General features: G+C 42.5%; 2 protein-coding genes across 4 annotated transcripts; both read left to right on the top strand.

Moving 5' to 3' along the window:
- Positions 1-353: 353 nt before the first annotated feature.
- Positions 354-15,430, top strand: c15h10orf71 (chromosome 15 C10orf71 homolog). 3 transcript variants are annotated; one of them, XM_085800183.1, is made up of 3 exons: positions 354-865; positions 3,209-12,077; positions 12,147-15,430. In XM_085800183.1, the coding sequence occupies exons 2-3, from the start codon at positions 3,419-3,421 to the stop codon at positions 14,666-14,668; spliced, it is 11,181 nt and encodes a 3,726-aa protein (XP_085656309.1). In that variant the 5' UTR covers positions 354-865; positions 3,209-3,418; the 3' UTR covers positions 14,669-15,430. The 3 variants fall into 3 exon arrangements, with proteins under 3 accessions (XP_085656309.1, XP_085656310.1, XP_085656308.1); XM_085800184.1 differs by having other exon boundaries at positions 3,209-13,663; positions 14,356-15,430; XM_085800182.1 differs by having other exon boundaries at positions 3,209-15,430.
- A 1,530-nt stretch (positions 15,431-16,960) lies between these two features.
- vstm4a (V-set and transmembrane domain containing 4a) lies at positions 16,961-24,620 on the top strand. The gene is made up of 8 exons (XM_085800180.1): positions 16,961-17,132; positions 18,415-18,894; positions 21,528-21,581; positions 21,675-21,782; positions 21,874-21,907; positions 22,157-22,305; positions 23,159-23,226; positions 24,035-24,620. The coding sequence occupies exons 1-8, from the start codon at positions 17,084-17,086 to the stop codon at positions 24,185-24,187; spliced, it is 1,095 nt and encodes a 364-aa protein (XP_085656306.1). The 5' UTR covers positions 16,961-17,083; the 3' UTR covers positions 24,188-24,620.
- The last annotated feature ends 1,431 nt before the right edge of the window (positions 24,621-26,051 follow it).

The raw sequence follows: 26,051 nt of genomic DNA, 5'->3' as shown, positions 1-26,051 counted from the left end.
TGAACGAGGCTGTAATAGGGGGATCAAATAGTAGCCTATTATGAGTGAGTGTGAAATCTCTGTTGAAAGAAGCCACTCAGATATTCAAAAAAAAAAAAAAATCACTGTGAGGAGCAAATAAATGATAAACCTGCTAAACATTTGAGCCTTATGTTCAGGACAAAGCTTCATTCATGTCCATAGTGATAACAGCAGGTGGGTGGTGCCACTTGTTGACACTCACACTCCATATAGTGCTTGTCAATTCTGTTAAGCGAAGAGGGTGGCACTTGAGTGTGAGGCAATGGAGCTATTTTTGTCTCCTAGTGGGGGGCCACCCAAACTACAGCCCCCCTCCGCCCCCACCAGCACAATAATAACACATCTTTAGGAAATTTGGTTTTTCCCCCTGGTTTAGACCCCACAACCTCCCCAGCTGGTTGTAACATTTCCCCAGTTTGCTGACAGTTAGCTCTAGCTGCTAATGGCCAACAGCTAGCGGTCCAGATTTATAAATAGTTGAGAGGCTGTTTGTTTCATCCGTGTGACACTCGACACCAAAGGATCTCGCAGACCTGCATGCTAGTTGAAGCCCTCATTCTGTCCCCCATGGTGGACACTCTCTCTGGGACAAGTCCTCTATTTCTGTCTGGTAGCTATCCCCCAAAGTCCCGCTGCCGTCTTCTGGTCAGATGCTCAAAGACTTGACTGTGGACTATATAGAGGTTTTTGCTTTGGATTGTTGTCAATTGGAAGAGCCAGAGCTGCCAGTGGGGGCTCGTGTGGGGTGACAGGGCAGGATTAGATCAGCGAGGCCTTCTTGGGGAGACGGAGCCTTCTGCGGAGTTTACAATACAGTTCACACTATGGATTATCAACCTGAAAGGTAAGATAAGAGCACAAAATTTTGAGCAACAGACATAATCAACATCCCAAGCAAGCATGCATTTTTAAGAGTTTAAGAGTTGAAGTAAAATATGAGGATAAAACACACATCTGCTCACTAAAGATATTGTGCAGTGTTTAACTCCACTGACAGAACTTGATTTTATTCCACTGACACATGCTGACATTTATACATTTTGAGTTGTATCCCTTCTGCTCTCAGAAGTGACAGATTTGCTGCTGTTCAGTCTTCGTTTGGACCGCAGATCTCCTGAAAACGAGGCCTCTTTGGTGTCATGTTTTAGAGTTGGAGGCCAGTCACTGGACAAAAATAAACCTGTCACATGCAAGAATGAACAGAAATCATCCTGGCTTTAACATGAGATCATTGTTGCAAAAAGGGCTCAAATTAGGGGCAGTTACATCACTTTCTAATTTCTCTTTTGATGCAGTGCTGGAGTGACATTAAAAGTCAGAGTGGTAACACTTTATTTTAAGGGGTCCTTGTTCCTGTGTATCTACCTAATTAATTACAGTGTAATTACCTATGTAACCGTATGTAATAACATGTACTTACATTGTAAATACATAGTGTATTTTGGTGTACTTACAGGTCCTTGTTACACTTGTAATAAGAAATGCCAAAGTGGCCTCTCTCTTTGCACAAGCATTTCTTATTACAAGTGTAACAAGGACCTGTAAGTACACCAAAATACACTATGTATTTACAATGTAAGTACATGTTATTACATACGGTTACATAGGTAATTACACTGTAATTAATTAGGTAGATACACAGGAACAAGGACCCCTTAAAATAAAGTGTTACCGTCAGAGTTTTTTTGTATTTTGCATGCTTTTTAATTGTTATTATTTGACCTGACGAAGAGCGCACTGCTCGAAACGTTGTCTTGTTTTTAATGTAGTCCTCCAATAAAATTTTTGTACACTTTGGGAGCATCTACAGTGTGGCGAGTCCTCTTCTTCTTTTTGTTGTTTTTTAATGTTAACCATGAATTGGAAGAAGATTCTTGAAGTGATTTTAGCTCTAAAAAGTTTATTTCCCACCTCAGTTGTTTTACGCTTGAGGAAAAAGCTGTCATTTTTTAATCTCCTTGCATTTGATAGTGACTTAGTTTGGCAGTATGACATCGTGGTGTAGCTGCTCTGTAGATGTGTATGAAATGGACGGCCTACAGGTCAGAAGATATTAATGAACTACTGGATATTCTGAGTAAGGTGACGGCTGCCTGGCAGCTGCAGTTAATCTAGCCAGTAAATACACATGACGTTACCTTGTTGCCTCTAATTGAAATATCTTTTTTAAAAAGCAACAGACATAGTATGAGATAAGAGGTTGGAGTGTGTGTTGCATTATATATAATTTTTACAGTTTAAATTTAGTTTATTATAAATACAGTTTTGAGGTCCGCCCATAAGCAATGCACAACAGCCTGCTCACTGGTGGTGAGAGACAGTAACAAGGGTAGAAAGTCCTTATGTCAACAGACAGAAATATGTCACAGCAGTCACCCATGGACTTGGCTGTTTCACATTTACGGGTCAGAAACCACTGTTTTCCAAATAAAAAAGCACCAACACCTGATTAATACTCATGTAACTGCTTTATTAACATTTTATTTTGTAAATTGGACGTTTTGGTGATGTTTATGTTTTTAATCTATCTTATTTAAATGTAACTTAAATGTCATTTTAAACCATTTTAGATGACAGACTAAACGTAAACCAGCAATAAACTTTATAATTTTACCTGTGAAATCTCTGTTTAGAAGCTCTTCTTCATAAAGATATTTTAATCCACTTTCCACCTGCTCTCTCCGTACTGTAGTAAAACAATTTTTACTACAAGATTGGTTTTCAATGTAATATTAAATGTTACATGTTAGGTGTGTGTGTGTGTGTGTGTGTGTGTGTGTGTGTGTGTGTGTGTGTAAGTTTGTACAGATGCGTTCTGCTTTCCCAAAATAACTCACGTGAGGCTGTCTTTACTGTGCCCAGCAACAGTGTAGTTTTATTAACAGCATGTCTCTGAAGGTCACGGTGATTGAGTGGACGGATTTACAGGGCTGTTCTCAGAAGCACATACAGTACATTGCTACGTAATGCAAAGGAATAAATGCTTTGTATCAAGACCAGCTGACATAAATTTAAGCACCACAACAAATCAGGTGCAGTTTGTAAATGAGAGGAAACATCTTTAGAGGAAGATTGAAATACAGTACACATCATGCAAACACTGTTTTACAACTGTTTCTTTTAAGATGAATGGTTATGTGGGTGCATGGTCAGATCTAGACTAATAGCCCTTTCTCTTCTCCTGTAGGAGAACAGCAAATTCCAGGATTTTGTGGACAGGGGCAAACTAAAAGGCACAATGCCTTAGGAACAACCGGCTGCACAAAATCCTGACCAGGGGCCCCAAACTCTGGGTCCTGCAGTTCTAGCAGCAGGCAGACTGTATAATTTTGAGGTCTGTGTTCGCATGAATGACTCAACACCTGAGGACAGAGCTCTTTGCTATTGAGCCTGCATCATGACCTCAGTTGAGAAGCGCCGCTCAGGCCGAAAGAGTGGCGGGCATCGGAAGCACAGCGATGGAGGCTACAGTGATACTTCCAGCGCTGGATCATTTCTGGATGAGACTGACCGGGAGGTCAGCAACCTGACAGATCGAGCATTCAGGAGTCTCTGCATTGGAGATGAGGCTGTTTATAATGACTCAGACCTGTGTTCATCTTCACCCTGCAGCCAGAGAGACAGACAGTTGGCCTTCAGCCATGGTGCCCAGGACAGAGACAGGGAGGACACGGAGAGGGAGGAACTTAAGAGAGCTGCACATGACAGCTTCACCCTCAGAGTGCAGCAGTATGGACAGGACTGGATCCATGGAGGGATATATGGTTCTGAGATCCACAGAGATCCTCAGTGGGAGGGTTATGGGGAAAGGACACAGGGGAGGGTTTCTGCCACATTCCAGCACTCCTTTGTGGAAACCTCTCAACAGGAGAAATCTCTGAGGGAAGAACAGCTGTCTTTCCTCAGCAATGGCGCCACAGAGTTGAGTTCACAGCAACGCAGAAGCCGCTCCAGAGTATCGTCCCTCATCAGAGCTTTTAACTCTGAGGGACACAGGGATGGATCGGGGATGGATGGTAAAGTCAGAGAGTGGAATGATGAGACAAGCTGGGACAAATCAGCTCTAATGAGTATCCAAAGGGAACTTTCTGAATTTTCAACATCATACCAACACAATTTTAACAGTGATCATTTCCCTTCGTCTGGCCCCTTCGCTTCCCGTGAAAGCAGCTTCTACTCCTCTGAAGTAGCGGCAGTGGCTCACATGAATTCTGCATCCTCTTTCATGAGCGCTTCCCACAGTAAACACAGCATGTCCTCCCAGGTTAACTGTAACTCTAACTTCTTTATACACAGTGAGTTTAGTCCCTTCAAGGTATGGAGGGACCATAACAGGTTTCCTTTTCAACAAGGAGAAGTCTCAGGGTTTATGCACAGATCAGAGTTTCCTAGATGGTACGAGACACCAATGTACCAGGAGCTTTCACTGGAGGCCCAACCACAGGGTCCTTACAGATTGGATGGGAGGGATTTCAGACACCCAAGGAATAAGTTGGCAGCGATGGGCCCTCCCGCTCCTCCACGCTCCACATCAACATCCACAATGCTGCATAAAGCTGCAGCCGTGGAGAAACGCTGCGAGTCAGAATTGGCTGGGCACTATAGGAAGAGGGCGCAGAGCCTGGGCGCTAACAGGCTCCCGTCCCAGCGTCCATCAACTGCATCGCCCACCATTGAGATGTCCCGACGTGTCCGGGACACCATCAGCTCAGTAAAAGCCCTCCACCAAAAAATCAAAATGATGACAGAGCAAGATGTGGCATCGGGGATATTAGCAAATCAACAAGAAGTACTCCATAACAATAATAATATGGCTCTCTATGGCAACAATGCAGTGTCAATGGCGCCAAATGTTGTCAAAAATAACACAAGTACAACTCCCTTCAACATCAGTCAGCTGCTCACACCATCAGTCCATGCACATCAAGAGATGGAGATGTCAGAGATCCGCCAACATGCAGCTTCACCTCAACCAGTGGAACATCCTCCAGTCCGAGCTGAAAGCAGGGGAGCAACTCCTGATGTTAGGATGTCCAGCTACAAGTCCAGAGCAACGAGCCTGCTCTTCAATCTCAAAGACAACAGAAAAAGAGTAAAAAACACCTACAGTCCAACCAAGTTTAAAGCCTTGGAAAAAGTGGAGAAAAACAAACCGTCTGCTATCCAGGAGCCTAGAGACACTGTAATAGACATCCCTGACCTTCCAGATCCAGAGCAGTTTACCCATGTAGAGGAAGCCAACAGGACAATTGCTGCTCATCAATATGCAAACCAGTATCAAAACCCTGGATTGTCTCTTGCAGCCCCAAATTCTCAACCTGCAACAGCACACGCAGGGCAATATTTAGGATACACTTCAAGTGATTACCAGACAGCTCAGATACAAGGTGAGAGAGTTCATCACTCCAGGTTCACTGGCTTCATACCTGAAAATTACGCCACCAATCAGCTGGCTAATGGACAGAATCTCCATGAAGACTTATTACCATTTACTCCCTACAAGCAAGGAATAATAGATAATGTGGAAACTCTGGGAGGGGATGCACACAGGCTTAAACCAGCGTATACAGCTACAGAAACACAGCGGCTAAATGCTGACAACAATCAAACCAGAGAATATTTAATAAGTAAGGCAAATGCTGAGCAACATTTTAATGAAACAGTGGGAAGGGAATTCACAAAGGAGGATAGATATCAGCAGCTCAAAGACAACAAACATGATTACAGTTATGTGTCCTCACAGGATAGGTGGAGACAGACAAGCAGTCAAGACACAGAAAAGCTCAGTGTGGAAGCAGCTAACTCTCCATGGAAACAAGAGATAACTGCTTTAATCGAAAAAGAACAACATGTAGAGGCTCACCAAAGAGCAGCCACGATAAAGGAGGAACTAAATATACCCAGAGACAAATACAGAGGCGAAAGTCAGCAAAGTGTAAATAAAGAGCTTAAAAAAATAGAGCTGAGGCAGAGATTTGGTGCTGAAACATCCTCTCATAAAAATACTGGGTTTGTCAATCCTAACATTTCAACCCAGATACCGCAATATGCTCCATTTAGTAATGACGCTGTCGAGAAACAGGCCTATTATGGACAACAGCAACCTGGAGCAATTAGAGACAATTATATACCTCAAAAGTATGATGGACACAATAAGGAAAACGTTGTGAGAGAAAATTATTTGCGAGAGAATTATAATCGATATGATGATCAGGACAGAAACCAACACAACTTGTATTCTGATAAAGATAACACTATGCTTACACAAGAAACAGATCAGAGAAAACAATATACACAAGTTCCAAAGGGACATGAAATGCAAAGCCTCCAGCCAGTACAAGCCAAACCACAGTTTGAACACATTGTGCAGAAAACATTACTATCTAATCCCGACAATGCAGCAGCTCACACAATGGCAAACCAGGTGAAGGATAGACAGTTTGCTGAGGTCAAGGCTGAACAGGCCTCGGCAGAACATTTAAAAGCAAAACACGCCCAAGCAGACCTGGCAAAGGTTCAGCACTGGGCTCAAGCAGAGCAGCCCAAAGCAGAGTCTGGTAGGTTAATTTTAGCAGAGCAGGCTGGTTCAGAGAAAGTCAAAGCAGAACAGGCTAAAGCAGAGCTAACAGAACACCAGACAGTAAAACAGGCTAAAGCTGCACATGGTAAAGACGAGAAAATAAAAGTAGAACAGCCAGAACAGTTCAGACAAAACCAATCAGAACCTGCAAGAGAGGAACAGAAAAAGGTAGAGCAAACTGAAGCACCAAAAGTAACAGAAGAGTCAAGAAATACTACAGAGGAAGCAGTAGTCACGCATATGAAAGAGGAGCAGGCCGAGCAGGTCAAAGCTGAACAAGCTAAAGCAGAAAGGCTAAAAGAAGAACACATAAAAACTGACCTGGCAACGACCGAGAAGGCAAAAATACAGCAAGCTGCACAGGCCACAAGAGAAAGGATCAAAGTGAAGCAATTTGAGGAAGAAGAGGCAAGAGTGCAACAAATTGAAAGAGAGCAAAGAAAGGCAGAGGAAATCAGAACAGAAAAGGTAAAAACAGAAGAGGTTCAAAGAGATCTTAGAAAATCAGAAGTGAAACAACAGCAGATTACAGAGCAACTAGCTAAAACAGAACAAGAGAAAACAAAGGGAGTCAAAATTGGAGCGGTCATAGCAGACCACATTAAAGTCAGGGATAATAGACAATTGGAAACTCAAGTAAATGTGACACCACCTACATCAAAAATGTATCAACTCAAAGAGGCAACAGATAAAGACAGTAAAGCTGAGCAGACAAAGTTGGAGCAGTCCAAAGTGGACCTAGCTAAAGTAGGGCTAACAAAAACAGAGAGCCTGATGGAGAGGTTTTCTAAACCTGCAGCGAAAATAACAGGGATACAACAGGTAAAATATGAGCCAGATAAAGTTGAACTAGTTAAGACAGAGTTAGCAAAAGCTAAAGCAGAATTGGCCAAAATAAAAGAGAAAATGAGAGGAGAGCAAAAAGAAAGAGCCAAAAACTCCATCAGTACAAAAGAAGATAACATTACAAAGAAATATGTGGAGGGAAATGTGACTAGAAATGACGGTCACAAAAAGAAGGATCAGGCATTACAAATGCAACACAAGGAGTCAGTTGTCAAAGATCAAGCTGATAGAGGGGCTGCAGTTTTAACTAACACAAACAAAGTGTCAGCTACTGAAAATGATTCCTCTAATGACGCAAATGACACAAGAGCTTTATCTCTTGATAAAGTTAACAGTAATGAAAAATTAAAAAATAAACATAGTCCTACATATGCATTTGAAACAGCTAACACAGAAAATGAGGAGGTAGTAAGCTTTAAATCCAGCGAGTTGACAGAAGGTCACTATGTGTACAGCGAGACTTCCAAAGAATTCAAATTATCCAGTGCTAATTATTTACCCACCCATTTAGGTAATAGAGTTAACTCTGACACAGTTACTGATAAAATGAAGGATGATGGTGTAAGGTTGGAAAAATGTGACGATTCACAACAACGAGATTCTGATTTTGCAAAAGCGGCTCCCATAGAAAGAAAATCTAAATCAACTGAGCACAGTGTAGGTCCAGCTAAAGATCAACATTTTATCCCACCAAGAGCACTGTCCCATAAGGAAAGAGTGCAGACCAAGCAAGAGATCCTGACTTCCAGAATAAAAGCTCACGCTGAAAAAGAGATTTCAGCAATTAAAGAGAAGGGCTTTGCGAAACGAGATGGTTTTATGTCCAAACACCCTACCAAGCAATTACCAGGTATTCAGAGTAATAATATACGGCAGAGGCCTCCATCACAGGAGGTACATAAAAAGCATGAAAGCACAATGTCCAGTAATAATAAACCAAATCACCAGATGGAGCTTTCAGGGATACAGGTGGAAGCAGTCAAGTCAACACCTAGCTCTGCTACAACATCAGTTAAATCTGCAGTAACCACTGGTCAGATAGTAGACCATTCGCAGAAACAAGTCCCCAAAGAAACAGTCAAGATCAATGGCACTGCGTCAGAAATACCTAGAGATGCAAAACAGACAATAAGTTATTCTACAAGCTCAGATGATGGCTCGGTAGAAAATCAAAAGAAAGAGAATCAATCAGGGATTAAGATGCAAATGCCAAGTAAAGAGCAAGAACTAACGAACAACCAAGGAAAACAGGAAGCAAACCATGGTACAAACTCTGGAAAGGAGAAAGAGGGACTTAAAGGGTATCCTGATCATCCAAACAAGAAGAAACGGGATCCATCCCCAGCTACAGCTCCGGTCAAAACTAAATGCTCCAATCCAATGACAATAGAAAAGCCACCTGAGAGTAACCTTGAAGCAGGTCATGAGGACATGACACCTTCACTAAATCTTACCATTGGTCAGAAAAGATCACATGTGGCTGATGACTCCTTGCAGATCAAGGGAATAATGGTAACCGTACGAGAAAGACGGCCATCAGAAAGCAATGATAATGGGGATAACAGCAACCAAGATCAAATACAAACAAAAGAGAAAGAGTGCAGTATCTCCAAAGCAACAGAGAGAATTACAGAGAAAACAGTTATGGAGGATCAAAATCAAGTTGCTAATCATCTGGAAAATGTGAAAGAAACGTCGTCTATAAATGCAAGACCCCAAAGGGAAATACAACTTCAAGAACCACCGGCTAAAGGAACAGTACCATCCAGAGTCACTGTACCTGCTAAAAACGTAAAACTGTTGGCTGAAACTCAACCACCTGTTCACAAGCAGGACATAAGAACAAGAGAAATGGAAAACATCTCAAATAAGACACCAAATGAGAGCTCAGCAAAGAGCACAAAGAAAGATGAGGGGAAAAGAAAAACAGAAGAGCAAAAACCACTAAAAATCCAAACAGGAGATAGGAATGAGAACATCATGGCAAAAGTAGAGAGCACAGAAATCAAGTGCAAGACTGATTCCAACAGAGATGATGCTGAAACTCTGATAAAACATGATGTTAAACTATCAATGAAAGAAGATATAACAGCTGTAAATCCATTCATAACCAGGAATATGGATGGCAAGAATGCACCCCTAATGGAAGAAAAGAGACCGGACTCAACACCTGTAAAGCCAGTCAACAAAACTACTCAACCCCACCATGTAGCTGAGAATCAAAACCAATATCCAAAATTAAAGGATGGTGAAACACACGATGGAGAACCTAATCAAGTGGATGATGATGTGCATATAGACAGCATTGCCATCAGAGTTGTGTCAGCAGTAACTGAGAAGGACAATCTGAAAATGGCTGGAAATCATTATGTCACAACTGCCGCTTCTCATGCGGTTGTAGCTAATGAACACACACAAGTTGCATCATCTACTTGTCAAGAAAATGTGAAAACATCAAACATAGAAGACACAACTAAAGTTGCCACCCCAGCATACAATGAGAAGCAGATGAAAGAAAATTTGGAGGACAAATTCAAAATGCAACAGATACTATCCAATGTGACAAAACTATCTGATTCACACAAAATCAGCAATCAACAGAACAGCGTAAATGCTACAACTGAAAATACTAAAGCTGAAAATGGAGAGCCTGAAAAAGGAAGGGGTAAAGACAGTAGGATATCGGTAGATCGATCAATGGAGGGAAATTACTTCCAAGTGCAAGGGGTAGAAGAAACAAATAATGATTCACACAATAGTACAGGAGAGAAATATGTTTCAAAGGGAGGGGACTTCCCAGAGCGAGAACAAAACAAAGCTTCTGTCAGCGATAAACCATACAATGAAATCAAAAATGAGGTCTTGGATCAAGGCAAAAGGAAAACAGTGGAATCACGTTCAGCAAGTGTTCAACATCAGAACATGGAAAAGAAAAACTCGGAAACAAAAGATAAGATGGCTAATGATGAAACAATAGAGGCAGGTCAGGATAATCCCATCAGGAAGCATCCCACGGTAAGCCAATCGACTATACTACCAAGGGATAGACAGAGTTCAAGAAATTCAAATCCAACAAGGGAAATTGTAGTCAAGGATAAACCTGAGGTTAAACCAAAACCAAAAGAAAGGGTATCCACAATACCTGACATTTCTGCACTTGCAGACTATGCTAGATTAAAAGTTATTGTTTCAGAAGAGCGGGCAAACACAATTCAAGAATTCCCACCCAACAAAAAGGAAGGATTTTTCCCACTAATACAGACTCGTCACAGCAGACGTCCAGTGTTCACTGCAGACCCAAAGGATGTCTCTGTGAAAGAGAAAAGTTTGCCAAATAAGACAGAGGTGGGTGCCAAAGTGAACAAAGAGCCCAAAGTCCCATCATTTCCCATTACAGAGAGAGAACACCAGAGGACAGGAATGTTCAAACTGGGAGATAAAGAAAGGCAAGAGAAAATATCTTCAGATGCCAATGGTGTGATAGATGATGAGGCAAAACATGCACAACATCTCAAAGAAAGAAATAAGTCACCAACAACCCATCTCAAGAACCAGGGGAGTGAAGGACAAGTGGCTGGAACCAATACCCAAAGACTTTGTAATGTAGAGCATGGTATTCATCACCATAACAACCCTCCCTTGCAAGAAGTCGCCAGTGCAAATAGAAACACCAATGCATTTAAAAACTCTCAGCCACAAGCCACTTTGGGACAGGTGCACAACATAGAGGGAAGCACAACAGCTCCAAGTAAAGATGAAAAGGTTGAAAATAACCTGGCTAAAATGGAAGAGCAGAGAGAAGAAAATGACGAAGGAACATCTAGGATAGAAGAGCAGAAAAGAGCCGAAAACATGAGAATAAAACACATTCTAGAGGAGAGTAGGGCCTCTCTGGCTGAGGAAGAGAGAAGAGCCACTCAGAGAGAGGAGGAGAGGAGAGCGAAAGAGAGGGAGGCCATAGCTACCAAGATCAAAGAGAGGCGGGAAAAACAGAGAGGAGCAGAGAGAAGAGGAGCAGAGGAGATAAAAACAAAACAGATAGAGGAAGACATAGTTGCTCAAAAAGAAGAGGAGATAAGAGCAAAACAAAGAGATGAAGGGAGAGAGAAAGAAACAGAGATTGAAGAAGGAAAGAGGGAAAAACTGAGAAGGGCGGAAAAGCAGATGAAAGAGAATGAGGAGAGGAGAAGGCTGAAACAGCAAGAGGAAGAGAGAGCTGCTCAAGAGGAGCAACAAAGGAGAGTTGAACTTGAGGAACAGCAAAAGAAAGCTGCACTCGAGGAGCAGCGAAAAAGGGCTGTACTGGAAGAACAAAAGAGGGCTGCTCAAGAAGAACAGCAAAAGAGAGCTGGACTCGAGGAGCAACAAAGAAGAGCTACTCAAGAAGAACAGCAAAGGAGAGCCCAAGAGGAACAGCAAAGAAGAGGTGCGCTGGAAGAACAAAAAAGGAGGGCTGCTCAAAAAGAACAGCAAAGGAGAGCTGCTGAAGAGGAGCAGCAAAGGAAAGTTGCTCAAGAAGAACAGCAAAGGAGAGCTGCACTTGAAGAGCAGCGAAGAAGAGCTACTCAAGAAGAACAGCAAAAGAGAGCTGCTGAAGAGGAGCAGCAAAGGAAAGAGGAGCAGAGGCAAGCTGCTCAAGAAGAGCAGCAAAGGAAAGTTGCTGAAGAGGAGCAGCAAAAGAGAGCCCAAGAGGAACAACAAAGAAGAGCTGCACTGGAAGAACAAAAAAGGAGGGCTGCTCAAAAAGAACAGCAGAGGAGAGCTGCACAGGAAGAACAAAAAAGGAGGGCTGCTCAAGAAGAACAACAAAAAAGAGCTGCACAGGAAGAACAAAAAATGAGGGCTGCTCAAGAAGAACAGCAAAAAAGAGCTGCTGAAGAGGAGCAACAAAGAAGAGCTGCACTAGAAGGACAAAAAAGGAGAGTTGCTCAAGAAGAGCAACAAAGGAGAGCTGTTGAAGAGGAGCTGCAAAGGAGAGCTGCTGAAGAGGAGCAACAAAGAGCTTCAGTGGAAGAACAAAAAAGGAGGGCAGCTAAAGAGGAGCAGCTAAGAAGAGCTGCACTAGAAGAACAAAGGAGAGCTGATGAAGAAGAACAGCAAAGGAGAGCTGCTAAAGAGAAGCAGCAAAGGCAAGCTAAACAGATTGAAGAGAAGATGCTAGCAGCAATTGAGGAGGAAAAGAAGAGAACTCAGAGGGCAGAGGAGGAGCGGAAAGCTGTTGAAAAAGACAACACTGAAACACCACTGAAAGAGGATGAGAGGAGAGTAAGACAAGAAGGAAGGAGAGAGGACACAGATGAAGAAAAGTATGCAGCTCAAAGGGAAACGGAGAAAACCACAAAGGTGGAGGAGCAGAAAAGAGCAGCACAGAAGTCAGATGTTCTCCAGTACTATGCCATCACTTCAACAGAATCAGAAAGGAAACCAAAAGAAAGACAACTATCCTCCCCATTACCATCACAACAAAGAAACAACCCATCAGGTCTTGAGTCAACTGAGGAGCCTGGATACCATTCTAGGATTTACAGGCCACGTAGCGCTGCCTCACCAGCTCCATCTCTGCCCCGCTCCAACACCTCATCTCCTGCTCCGGGAATTAAGCCATCAATGTTCAGGGTGAAGGATAACACCATGAGAGGTTCCTCTCTCACCAAATCAATCAAACCACGCTTCCATAAGACTTTTGCAGAGGATTTCCGAGTGGGCTCACCTATGGATAGGGTGTCAGAGAAAGGAGAGGAGGAGCATGACCTAAGACGCAGCGATGTTGGGTCAAACAGACTTGCTGCTATCAAAGAATTTTCAACCTTTCAACCAGCACCTTCATCACAGGATTACTCAGCCCATCTCCCACAACATAGGCCCTACTCCAGGAGGAGCATCGTTCTGGATGAAGATGACTCTCGCTCCGTCATCAGCAACATGTCAGAAGATGTGGAGAGTTTTGCCACAAGTGCAGCAGACCTTGCAGAGTTGCGAGGCCTGTTTGACTATGACAGGCCAGAGTCAGCTTGTAGCTTTAGTAGTGACGTGTCTCGCTCTCTGGGTAAACCTCCAGCTGTTCCCCCAAAGAGTGAGAAAGCCTTGCGCAGGGCCCAAAGGTTGACTACACGCAGGATAAAGAAGGAGTTGTGCAAAGTTGCAGCAGACAACCCTTCTGGAGTTGAGAAAGCTCCTCAAGAAGTCCCTGGTACTCCTCTCTCCTCTTCCACTGAGGTATGCTCCCCTAACCACTATGCTGTGGCTTCCCCTCATTTTTCCTCACCTATCTCCCTCGCTCATGCTCCAGCATTGGGGTCTAGCTTGCCTTCCTCCCTCACAGAACACCAATCCTTGCAGCGCTCTGTCACTGCTTCCCCTCAAGCCACAGGCCCTTTGCCCCTCCCTGTTGCCTCGCCTCACGCTACTGCCCCTGTTGCCATCCCTACTGCCTCACCTGCTGCTGGCCCTGCTTCCCACGCTGCTGCTCCTAAAATCATTGCTAATGTTCCTTCATCTCCCACTCTCCACCATACCTGCCTTCCAGCTCCAGTGACACAGTACCATGTAGAGTCAGGCTACCCTCAGTCCTACCCACTGACTCAGCGCAAGGTTCTGCAAGACCTTGGCTCTGGTCAGTATTTCGTAGTGGATGTTCCTGTTCAGGTGAAAACAAAGACTTTCTTTGACCCAGAGACGGGAAAGTATGTGCAGCTGAATGTGCGTGAGTCTAACCAGAGCACCTCCCGACCCCAGCCCCAGCAAAAGTACTCACAGCCTCAGCTTCAACCCCATTCACAGCTCAAGCCACAGCAACAGCCTCTCTCCCGGGCCTCTCCAGCTGGCAAGCCCTTAATGCTTTATCAAGGCTACCATGGTTATTCACAGGGCTACCAACCTGCAGCTATCAACTCTGTGCCCCCTCACAGGTCACCAGCACCCGTGACTGTCAGGGAGAATCAGGGATATCCAGCTCCTGAAATGAGGCAGAACTCTGACGGGCATCGCTACAGCCCGGAGAAGACACCGTACATGGACACAGTTAATGATACAGAGAAAACATATAACACGGTTTACAACACACAAAGCTCATATGAGGCGTTCCCAGAGTGTGACACAAACAGCCAGCTTGCAGGAGGCTCGGTCTGTGAAAATGATAACTCAGCCCACACTCAATGTCAGCCCCGTGATATAATAACTATGAGTGAACTGGAGGATTTTATGGAGATTTCTGACTGGTGAGAACAAGGACTGACACCTTTGATTTAGAAGTGTTAATTATGTAATAATAATAATGATGTTAAGTAGACAAGAAGCTAAGTGAAGTATATGATAACATAAATACACCCATATGCAGTACTTTAAGAATTTATAAATGACGTTTTCAAGTGAAAATAGTCTCAGTTTTCAGATTGTATAGCTTTAAAAAGTCCCTGAGACATGCTGTTAATGTGCTGCTGATGATTTTGGAGATACGCTGTTGGGCTATTTATTGTGTTACAGAGAAGTTCACCATTCCATTTGACTTTTGAATGTGAGAAGCTAAGATGTTTCTTGTGTATACAGCGTGATCAGTATCCTGTCGTCTCTTAGATCTAGAAGTATGTTATCATACATTAAACAGCAGAAGTATGTCAACAGTGTTTAGTAGCTTGGGGAAATGTTGGTCTCTGCTATGAACACTGGCAGGCCTGCATAAGTTTTAATTGTTTTTTTCTTGTTGGAGAAATCTTACTCTTTGCATTTTTGTGATGCATGAAATGTTGTTCAAGCCACAGTGTCAATCAAAGATCTGCAGATGGTGTAAAGCATAGTTTGTGTATTCAACCACTGTCTCAAAGTGACAACATGGGGATGTGACTGTTGTTGTTTTAAAAGTTTAAATTTCTTACAGTAGTCCATGTTTAAAGTTGGAAGTTTGTGAGAATGTTTCTGTGTTGCTGTGTAACAGAGTAGTGTGGACATGGACATGGCAATAAAAACAAACTTTGTTCTAAAAAATAATTTCTCATTATGATGACTGTCTTTGAAAACCACAATGTAAAAGGTTAAAAATAAACAAAACTGAAATATAAAAGCTTTTTTGCTGCAGGTCGATTTCATTTTCCTGCCTATAAGACTGTAATAACAATAAGTGCTACTGGCATCTTGTTCTGACTCTTGAAATGTACCCTGGGTCTGAATGACTTAAAATAAAGAGTCCTTTTACTGAGTGCATTATACAAAGTGTTATTGAGAGAGCACAATAATATGACCCGAGAGAGTTCATAAACACAAAAAGAGAAAATAACATTTTGTTGATAACATTAGGCGAATGTGTCTTTTTTGTGGCTGTGTGAATCAAATCCAAATGCTTAAATCCATGATTACTATACCTGAGGGATCCAGTGGTAGAAATGATGCGGTGTGAAAATGTCTGTTCTTTGATTTCCCTTGATTCACAAACTCAGATTAAATGTACATGTGGTGAGAATGCCTGCATACTCCCCAGCTTCAAAGTAACCTCAAGTATTGTTGTTGCCCTGAGGAGCAGTAACCTGACTTCACCACTGCAGGGCAGAGCAGAGTGTTTCCCCCACTGGAGAAAGGACTTGAACTTCAGACTTAAGTAAAGTAAAACTTGAGGGAAACCCCAAGTAAAAGGCGCAGTTAAGAAGACATTTTATTTCTCTACTGTCACCACAACTATTAATTTGGTATTTTTACATGACCATAATTGATAAAACTACCACTAGTATTGTGGCCTAAACTTACTACAATACAACATTTCCTTTCAAAACAAAGCATGTTGTCAAGGTTAGAAAAGAGGCCTTGATCAACACAAACAGTACATTTTCCATTGAATCCATCCACCAAGTGAATCCCACACACAGTAGGTCATATGTATGAAGGGTTAAATCTGTTGTGTAATTCCATTTGGCTTTGGCAGAGCTCAAAGCGCCAGCAGAAGCCCTGCCTCAGCAGTTTAGCCTGCCCAATAAAGCAGCAGGCTTCATACCACTGGGACAGTCTGACAACCACAGCCAGAGACAAGCCCATGCCACTCTGTCCAGCAGCCAGACAGGGAGAGGTCCCTGCACACACACGCACACACACACACACACTTAGATGCATGAACACGTGTGCACGCTCACATATGAACACCAAGGTTTTCTCTTTGTGAGCTTTACTGGGAGATGCGAGATTACCCCTCAACTCTGAGAGTAATGGAAATGCATGTTCAGCGCTTTATTGTATATGCTTCTCAAAATGACACAGTGTGACAAGCGTATGCACACACGCACACACACAAACCACGAGATTTGACCATCGCTTTGGAGTTCTTGGGTTTTGGGCCATGGTCCAGGACTCCTCGCAGAAACACAGGAAATGACATTTCCTACGTTTTGCAGGACACACACAGAAAGAGAGAGAGAGGGAGTGAGAGAGGGAAAGAGACAGTGAGAGAGAGAGAGTACTGGGAGAGTGAGTGGGAGTTTCTAAGTGGGAACAGAACATTTACTGTTTCATATTACACAGAAAAGAGGAGAAAGAGGAGAAGAGTTAATGGTGGGTAAGGGCTCTGGTGGGTCGTGTAGTCAGGCTCTGTTTTGAATGTGGCTGCTTGTGTAAGTGCTGTGCAGTTGTCTGGGTTTATGGATTCGCTGACTGTGGAAAATGTACTTCTCTATAGTGGTCCTTGTCCTGACTAAGGCTCTGGTCACAGGTAAGTTCACCTTTTTACAGCAATATAAACCAGTAAGAATGTGAGAGATCAAGCAAGAAAGACAGAAAATGAATCTAACTTGACTTGTAATCTAACATATATCACTGTGAAACTGGAAATTTGGAGTCTGTTTCTATTTACATTTTTGGCATAAAAATGGTCAAATATGTAGGAGACACTTTGCATTAACCATTGCCTCTACAACAAACTTAAGTTACAAGTACATTACCCACTACATTACTGACGATATTGACGTTAAGGTTAGACGCCAGAGGTCTTGTGAAAACTTGGCCAGTATGTCTTTGTTTAAAATGAACCAGAAAAAAGTTTGTTCTCTGTGATCAGAGGAAACCTCAGTATAATGTGCGTACTATAAACTGCCATAAATTCGACCTACAGCTCATATTATTTCCTGCCCTATAATCTTCGGGTTATGTTCAATTTTGTGTTATGTTGGTTTAAGTCCCTGTTGCTGCTTTTGTTGTCACATTAAATAGTGGTGGACAGACCCTGAGGGAGATTCCCCAACTCGCAGAGTAACAAAAAGAAAGAAAGAGCGAGGGAGTCCAGATGGTCCCTGTTATCCTGTCGTGTTTCTCTTTGCCTGTTTCGGAGTGTACCGTCCTGAAGATGAATGTCTCCCACCTGTAGATTCTCTTTGCCTGTCTGATCACACATATTGTGTCCAGACACCATGTCTCCTCTAGACAGACCTGACCCAGCTGGCAGCAGAATAAAACACAGTACCTCCAGGCTGGCCTACTTTTCTTATGCCTTCTACAGTAGGTAATATCAACTGAATTCCCATCCACTGATGGAATGACATGTATAAGTAGAACCAGCATGAGCTCTTAACACTATAAATCCCAGTGGCCACTGGTGGGTGTGCATTGAAAGTTGCTTTGTCAAAAAATGCCACAATTGTGTTAAACTAGGGGGAAATCAAACATCTTGCAAAGATGAACTCAGCCGTTCTCCATGTGGGACACATTACCAAGTGTTAATTACTAATTTAAAAAAGCAGGGAGGAGTCTACACCAAGATCATTGCACCCTTTTTTGGGGAAAAATATTTTATGGTTTGGTTTGGTTTGGTTTTGTTTAACTACTCTGTCAGAGCACGCAGCGCATCCAGTGAAGAACAACAACAAAAAACAACATCAATATACCACATACGCAAAACAAGAGACACACATATCCAGAAAAGTGGACAGGGTGTGTTTGCAAAAACAAAAAAGCTGTGCAAACTACCTGTGCTGTTTGTGTCTATTTTTTTCTAACAGAGGTATGTCACGCCCTGAATGTGACAGTGACCCCTGGACCTGTTGTCATGGTAACAGAGAAAGACAACTTCACCCTGTCCTGCCTGGTATCTCAGAGGAAGAGGAGCAACAGTGTCCTCATCCTCCGCTGGTTCTTCTCTCCTCTTCCTGCTCCTACTCCCACGCCTCCTTCCCCCTCTCCTTCCCCCTCTCCTCCTCCTCCTCCTCCTTCTCCTCCTCCTCTTGCCTTCGAGCCCACCCAGTTTCTGATTGTGAAGATGGGCATAAGGAAGATGAAGCTTTATGGGAACTACACCCGTCGTTTCCCCCAGCCAAAGTTTCGCCTGCACGAGGCGACGGAGGGAGAGCTGTACCAGCTGCGGATCTTCAATGTGATGGGGACGGAGCAGGGATTCTACACCTGTAAGGTTCAGGAGATCCGCAAACACAAAAACATATGGAGAGCATCGTCCAATGGTACCAGCACCACACAGCTCACAGGTAACTAAAGATGCACTTGAACACAACCTTCACGTGGATAGGCCAGCCAAGGTGCTGTGTTTCTGTACTGTAGAAGCCAAGTGGGTAAAGGTGTGGCATCATCCCTGCCTCGGTGCCCTAGAGCAATATTGAAACTCTGCAGCACCGGGGCTTTGTCCCCTGGTGGAGGCCAAGTCAAAAGTGAATTAGGCTGTGAAACATTAACAAAACAATATTGATTCTGCACTATTTCCAGCTTGGAAATGCAGCGTTTTGTTAGACCAAATGCGAGAGAGCGTATTAAATTTCATTTCTACACTTTTTACACTTTTGCACAACCCTGGTCAATGAGGGATGAATGCCAAAGGGGATTTCTGGTGTTACTACTCGCAAAATCTTTTCCATGGAATACTCCTTTCCAAGGAATCCCCTCACAGATTCAGTGGGAGCATGGTGTCTGTGTTATCTGGCCATGGAAGTGCAGAAAAAAAGAGACGAGCAGCAGTTCTTATTAAACAGGACCAAGAGCAAACAGAAATGTGCAGTATGTGTTCTTTGACTCTCACTGTGCTATTTGCTCTAAGTGGAGCCTATATGTGTTTGAGTGTGACCCCAATCCTCTGGCATTTCCATCTCCAAACAATGAGCTCACACAGCCAAACCACACTCAACAATATCACTCTCTGTGTGTTTGAGCGTGAGGACCAAAAAGGTAGAGTGTTGCTGAGCTGGCTACGTTTTTTTTTTAAAAAACCTCCAAATTACATGACGTCAGCATTCTGGGTTCACTTTTATGCAAGCCTCAGGAGAAAATTTACTGGAGAATTCAGCTGCAGTGGAACTTATTTAGTCTGTGCCAAGGCTCCTGCAGAAATCAACAATAAACAACCTGATCAAAACTGCTCAAGAAGTAATTTGAATCACGTGCAGCAAAAAAAAAAGTGTTTGTATAGTCCAGTCTTTACCTGGTTTAACTCGATTGATTCTACAGGAGAAGAGGTTCAAAGTGCTGCTATATCATGCTAGAGGCGTGGCTTCACCTGGCTACACCTTGCACAGATTCACTAGTTGTGTGTTTAGAAGTTTAAGTCAGACTGATCCATCTGACAACGCCCTGCCCTATATTCAGGGCACTGTCCCACTAAGGAAGCCACAGGCATCTCCGACATGCATCGACCACAGGGCCAGAAACACAAGAGCTGACATTATAACAAAGACTAAACTGACTTTTACTGTAACTGTAGTCCAGGGAACCCCTCAGTCTGCAGAGCTACAGAGCTCAGAGTGAAGGCTACACAACCCGCTGAGGTCACTGCGCTGCTCCTTCTCCAAAGACCCTCAGACTCAATGTTTTCTGCTGCTTTTGGACTCGTAAAATGAAATCTCACTTTTTGCCATGGATGGTTCACTTTCTGTATTCCTCCCCTCACAGCTGGACTGTGGGAAAGCAGATGAACATACATCTGTATTTGATGGTTTCTGGCTCTTTGTGAACATTTTCAGAAACTCCTCCATACACCTCCCCAACGGCCAACCTGCTAACCACGGGCTGCATGCACTAATCAGATGCAGGGTTTAGCATGTGGCTAACCACACTGTGAAGGTCATATGTGGCCCACTTGCATTAACTGTGAATGGTTCATATTGCCAAGTGATGTCTGTAGCATATATCTGATAGATTTTGCAACAATTCGTCTTTTTGCCTATGCAGACAGAGGACAAAATAATAAAACATCATAGACTATCCCTCTGTAATTATCGTAGCACTGAATTTACGCAACCCAACAAAAATTATACATGTAGGATTTTGAAAAGAAGAGCATATTGCATTGCACTGTTGTAAGGTTTAGCTCTCATATCTATAATCAAATGTGTTCTGTAAGGCTTATTTCTGGATACTGGATACCCAAAACAACAACATCTAATTGAGAGCTGGCCACAGTATCTTGAAAAATGCATCACTTGTGCTACATTAAAGTGCATCTTGTAAACCTGATAACACATAGATCTGATACAGATTTTGTTGCCATTTTCCTTGTTTGGTTACATCGCAAAGCCATTGTGTTGCTCCTTGTCATTAATTAACAGGATGGAAGTCAATTAGAGTTAATACCTTATCATTTCTTATTAATATGTTTATCAACCTGTGTTTAAAAGACGTATTAAAATCTCATTATGTGGAGCAGAGACACAAAGTAATTTATTTACACAGCCCCTTGTTCACTCCCCTTGTCAAATACCCCTGACCTATACACAGACAATCATTCATTGGCACATACTGGGGACTTCTTTATTCATTCTTTTATCACACTGGCAATAAAAAAAAAGAAAGAAAAAAGAATCACAACATTAAACAATTGTGAAGTGACCAACAAAAGGAAGTGGAGAAGCAGAGCAACAGGGAACCCCCCAAACATCGTCCAAGAACAACAACGCAACCAGGCCTCCGTGTGTGTGTGTGTGTGGTGGGTTTGGCTGATGCTGCAGCAGACTCTCCCTTCATGACAGCGGTTTTGATATTTCTAGAAACCACTGAGGTTGTCTGCTGTGTTGGGTCACTGCCCTTAGACAACAGCAATTTACAGAAGTTTTTTTGTCTGGGCACAGTTTTCTGTTTTTGCTGACTTTTTTTGTTTTAATAATTGTTTCTTCAGTGCACTTTACTCATGAGGATGGTAGCAGCGAAGGACTGTGGCGTTTATTTGCAGGTACAGTTTTTTCCCCTCATCTTCTTCACTTTACTATACTAGTTTGATAATGCTACAGTATATGTCACTGTTATCACCTATGTGTGTTTTCAGATGTGTATCTGTGCGCCGTGCTGATCTGCTCACTGGGCCTGTTGTCCATCTTCCTGTTCACGCTGGTCCTCACATGCCAGTACTTTCTCAGAAGACACAGACTCAAAGGTAAAACCACCACTGTACTTTACTTTTACAACTTTATGTTTTCTGTACAAAAAATCCCTGTCAACTCTGTTTTTCCTTTTTCTTTCTATAGCCAGTTACCTCTTGGTCAAGTGTCCAGAAAGCAGGTACGGTATACTGCAAAAATAGTAATGAATTTAATTAACAAGTTGCTCAGTCAATTAACAGGATATGAATTAACAAAGGATTTGCTGATTCAAATGTGACTATTTGCTACTTTTTTGTTTTACATAATTTATTTATCTCTGGTTTAGAAAATGTGCTCTTCGACAATGTCACCTATAGCTGTATATATGCATAATTGATACAGGGGTAATAAATTGCAGCCCTAATTACAAGTCCTCTCTTCCATACAGCTCAGGAGAGACTGTGACCAGCTCCATCAGTTCCTCCAGTTCCTCCCCAAAACCACAGAGGAAAGATATAAGACGGAAACCTGACAGAAGAGTCGCAATATCACCGCCTAAACTACCTGAAGAGCCACCACCACACATACCAGCCAAAGGTAGTGACAGAGTGACATTTTAAGAGCAGAATATGACTTTTAATTCCTTATAAAGGTCCATAAACTGTGGTTGCCAACCTATTTAAGCTCAAGGTTCCTCATCACCTGCTATGGTCTCAGTGTGGACAAAGATGAGTTATAAATAGTATTTTTCCTGCTCATATTGTTTCTGGACAGACAAAAACATTCAGTTTTGAGAAAAAAAACAACAACTACCTCTTCGTGGGAATCTGTCAATTATTGTGTAATTATATTTTATTCCACATAATAAAATGAACTAGATACTAACAGAATTATTAGATTAGATTCACAGTCTAATATTTTGGTTCAGGTGGAGGACAGTGGCTCAGTGAACTACTGTCACCATGCAGCCTGCGGCTCAAATCCCGATCTTTGTACCTTTGGGTAGCGGTTGAATTTCATCTCAAATTCCAAACACATTGGATGCATTAGAGTCACAGGGGGCTAAGAGAGGCTCCGGCCCCATGTGATGCTTAGAGAGGGAATTAACGGGTAAAGAAAACAACATTAAATCAAGGTATCCAGCAAGTACAAAAGAAGAAAGTGATATCTCCAGTATAATTCAATTTCCTTGACAGAAACAGCAGCAGAGAGACTGAGAGACAAACAGACAGAGGATTAAACCTTACGATGTATTTGGGTAAAAAGCCTGCGTATTGTCTGAGGTAAATTCAATAAGTGACATTGGAAATGGCAGAATAAGCTTCACTCTGACTACGTGTAATATAAAGTGGTCGAGGGATGAATTTGACTTCAGTCACACAGTTGTATTTGGGAATCTGTTCCTCCTGGCTGCTGTTTTCAGTCAATTAAGCTTGTCTTTGTATTTCAGTGCCTGTTGCTGCAAAGAGACCTCAAAAGCCCAGAAGGTTAAAGACTCAGCCAAGAAGATCTGCTGCCGTAAGTCTCCTCCTTGTCGCCCATCACACAAGCTCACTTATTATTCCAGTGCCCACTACTGCCATAACTCCATTATTGAAACATATGCATTTAATATATTCGTTAGAAAGTATTTATTAACATTTTGCAAAATGTTTTTTTTTTTACATGCACAGAGTTATTATTGAGAGACGCAGAAGAGGGAATTTGTCTCATGACTGTATGATTGTCTACAGGAGTTTATTGCCGTCTCTTCATTCAGTTATGAGCTTGATAATTCTATTTAGCTTTATTGCTTCTCAAACACAATTATTTATTTAGAGTGCTTCATTGGTTTTATATCTACAATAAAAGTGTCAAACAAATATATACAGAAGAAAACTACTCAAACTAAGGATCATCAGTACCTCTGCTCATGCCGTTCTTGTGATTCTGGAGTGAAGTGAAGATGTGAGCATTTCTTTTGCACGCACATACTGATTGGATTAGTGTAACTAGATGGATCTGAGGAGGTTGGATAGGACTCCTATTGTACTGAATGTTTGTCGAGTAAACTAAATGTTCCAAGGTCCTGCAAACCCTGTAAACACATACTTTCTGCAGCTGAGAGGCACTATGGGGATGTTTACTACAGAAAGTGGAACAATACTACTGCTCGCAGTGAAAGATTAAGTGGAGACGCGATGCATACACTCCCTACACACACACTTCTTTTCTATGGGAAAATCTGAACTGTTTATATATCCACTATGCAATACTTTCCTCTTTTGCGTTATCTCTGAGCTGAATTCCTTCCAGGCTCCTCTCATCCTTTCCCTCCCTCTTATAGCCTCGGGTATCTCAGGAGGACAGCCTGACATACGCAGAGTTGGAGCTGGTCAGGCCGAGGCCGGAGCCCCAGGCCTCCTCCAGCCCGGACCCCACACCCTCAAGCCCGGACACTGTGTACGCTCAGATCCTCTTCCAGGAGAAACAGCTGTAAACACAGCAGCTTGGCACCTCCCAAAGTGAGGGCAGAGATTCAGCTCTGCAAACTGAACTGAGTGGCATCAAAAAAGGACTATATTTATGAACTATCACTATGGTATTTAGCATTTTGTTTTTTTGGCTGTAAGTACGCTACAACTGTTTGGTAAATGAGGCTTTTGTGTTTCCTCAGTGCAGTCCCATTCCAGCACAGCAATTTTTGGGTCTTATAATTCTGTTGTTTAGTTTGTTGGCACCGCTGGCCTGTGAGCCAGATGTTTATAAGAATGCTCTTACTGGTAACTATTCTGTATAAACTCAGGAGACTGTGCGGCTCTCTCGCTGCAGTGTCATAAGGCCGCTCTAACACTCAGCCTTTTAAAATGCATTTATAATTACAGTACTAATACACAAAATTAATAAACATATGCCTGGGTCTGACGTTCAAAGAGTGCCGCCTTTCATTCCTATAAATGCTGGTTTTAATTATCTGTTGAACGGCACATAGTCACATTTTTTGGAGGTCACAAACAAGATCTGGTTTAGACGACAAAAGAAAAACAACAACACAATATTACAAACAGCTGTGGTGCATTCAGTGAAAAGAGAAATGAACGAATATGTCAAATATTAAGAGAACACAACAATTTTTGGTCTGTGGCTGAACGTTAGATGAGAAGACCTCACAGTATCTGTCTGATAAATGTAAGGTTACACCCAGCAGTCATTAGCTTAGCTTAGCATAAATACTGAAAACAGAGGAAAGCGGCTGCCTGGCTCCAACTGCCACATCTAAAGCTCACTAATGAAAACATTATGTCTCTTTTATTTGATCCATATAAAAATAAAGGAGTATGTTTGGGACAAATTTCAACAGCTCAAACATAAACGGTAAATATGAAATCTGGGAAGCATCAGGCATTACGCTCAAGTACCCAGGAAAGGTGAAGGGTGTAGGCCATTTTGTGAAGGTCAGTGAGTGGGAAAAAAAATGGGATGAAGATAAAGGTGCACAAAGAGCGAGAATGATGCACATCCACACCCATCTCTGTGAGTGGGAGAGATGGAGAGAGAGACCATCATCCCCCACAGTTCAGACTCACTGACTAGGATGAACCCGCTAATGACTACATTTATTCAAATTAGACTAATTGTAATCATGGTTAATAATTAGCTTTACAGTGCATTATAATTGGGTTAGGCTACAAGATGGTTCTGCCTAGGTGCAATAATTTATTTGATTTAATTATTCTGAGGAACCCAATGGTTTGACATTTCATATCATAAAACCAGCGGTGTAGAGAGAATGGAGATGGCCGTTGTCTTTAGAGAAGGTCATTGCTCGCTCTCTGGGAAAATTATGAGGACTATTTTCCACTCTATTAAGCTACTCCACTTAGCACAATTAGCCACACACACAAAGGTTAAAGAGAGAGACCCCTTTCTTTATGATAGAGAACAGTGGTGCATGTGCATGAGGGAGCAAGCGAGACGCAGAAAGAGAGCGAGCCTCAATAATCTCAACGATCTAACATCGTTTAAAATGGTGAGTTATTTATTGGGACATTAGTGCACTGATGTGGTGAGTGTCAGCGCTGTAGTTTTCCACTGAAAGATGAAGATCAACGTTTAGAAGATCTCAAACCGTCGCTCTTCAAATGGGTCAGATTTACCCGAGAGTGTGTTGTCGAGGCCCTGAAGTGTTTACAAAGGCTGAGCAGAGTGATGTGGCTAAAAAGGCACATCTGTCCTTGATTCGCTATAAAATGCAAACAAAAAGCTGTGACAGGCAGAAAGGATATCCCAACAAGACCTAAACACATTCGACATCACCCGCAACACACACATACATACTGCACAGTAAACTTGTGGAGGATAAT

The sequence above is a fragment of the Trachurus japonicus genome, chromosome 15 (assembly GCF_045865225.1).
Source record: "Trachurus japonicus isolate A0001 chromosome 15, Traja_1.0".
NCBI lineage: Eukaryota > Metazoa > Chordata > Actinopteri > Carangiformes > Carangidae > Trachurus > Trachurus japonicus.
The sequence above is the reverse complement of the archived record's forward strand: the minus strand, read 5'-3'. Positions and strand labels throughout refer to the sequence as shown.

What these genes read in the sequence shown, in the direction of transcription:
- c15h10orf71 (XM_085800182.1), top strand. Translation starts at nt 3,419, where the DNA reads ATGACCTCAGTTGAGAAGCGCCGCTCAGGCCGAAAGAGTGGCGGGCAT.
- vstm4a (XM_085800180.1), top strand. Translation starts at nt 17,084, where the DNA reads ATGTACTTCTCTATAGTGGTCCTTGTCCTGACTAAGGCTCTGGTCACA. An exon ending in CAGAAGACACAGACTCAAAG is followed by an intron (nt 21,783 to 21,873) that starts GTAAAACCACCA and finishes TTCTTTCTATAG; the next exon opens with CCAGTTACCTCTTGGTCAAG. An exon ending in AGCCAAGAAGATCTGCTGCC is followed by an intron (nt 23,227 to 24,034) that starts GTAAGTCTCCTC and finishes TCCCTCTTATAG; the next exon opens with CCTCGGGTATCTCAGGAGGA.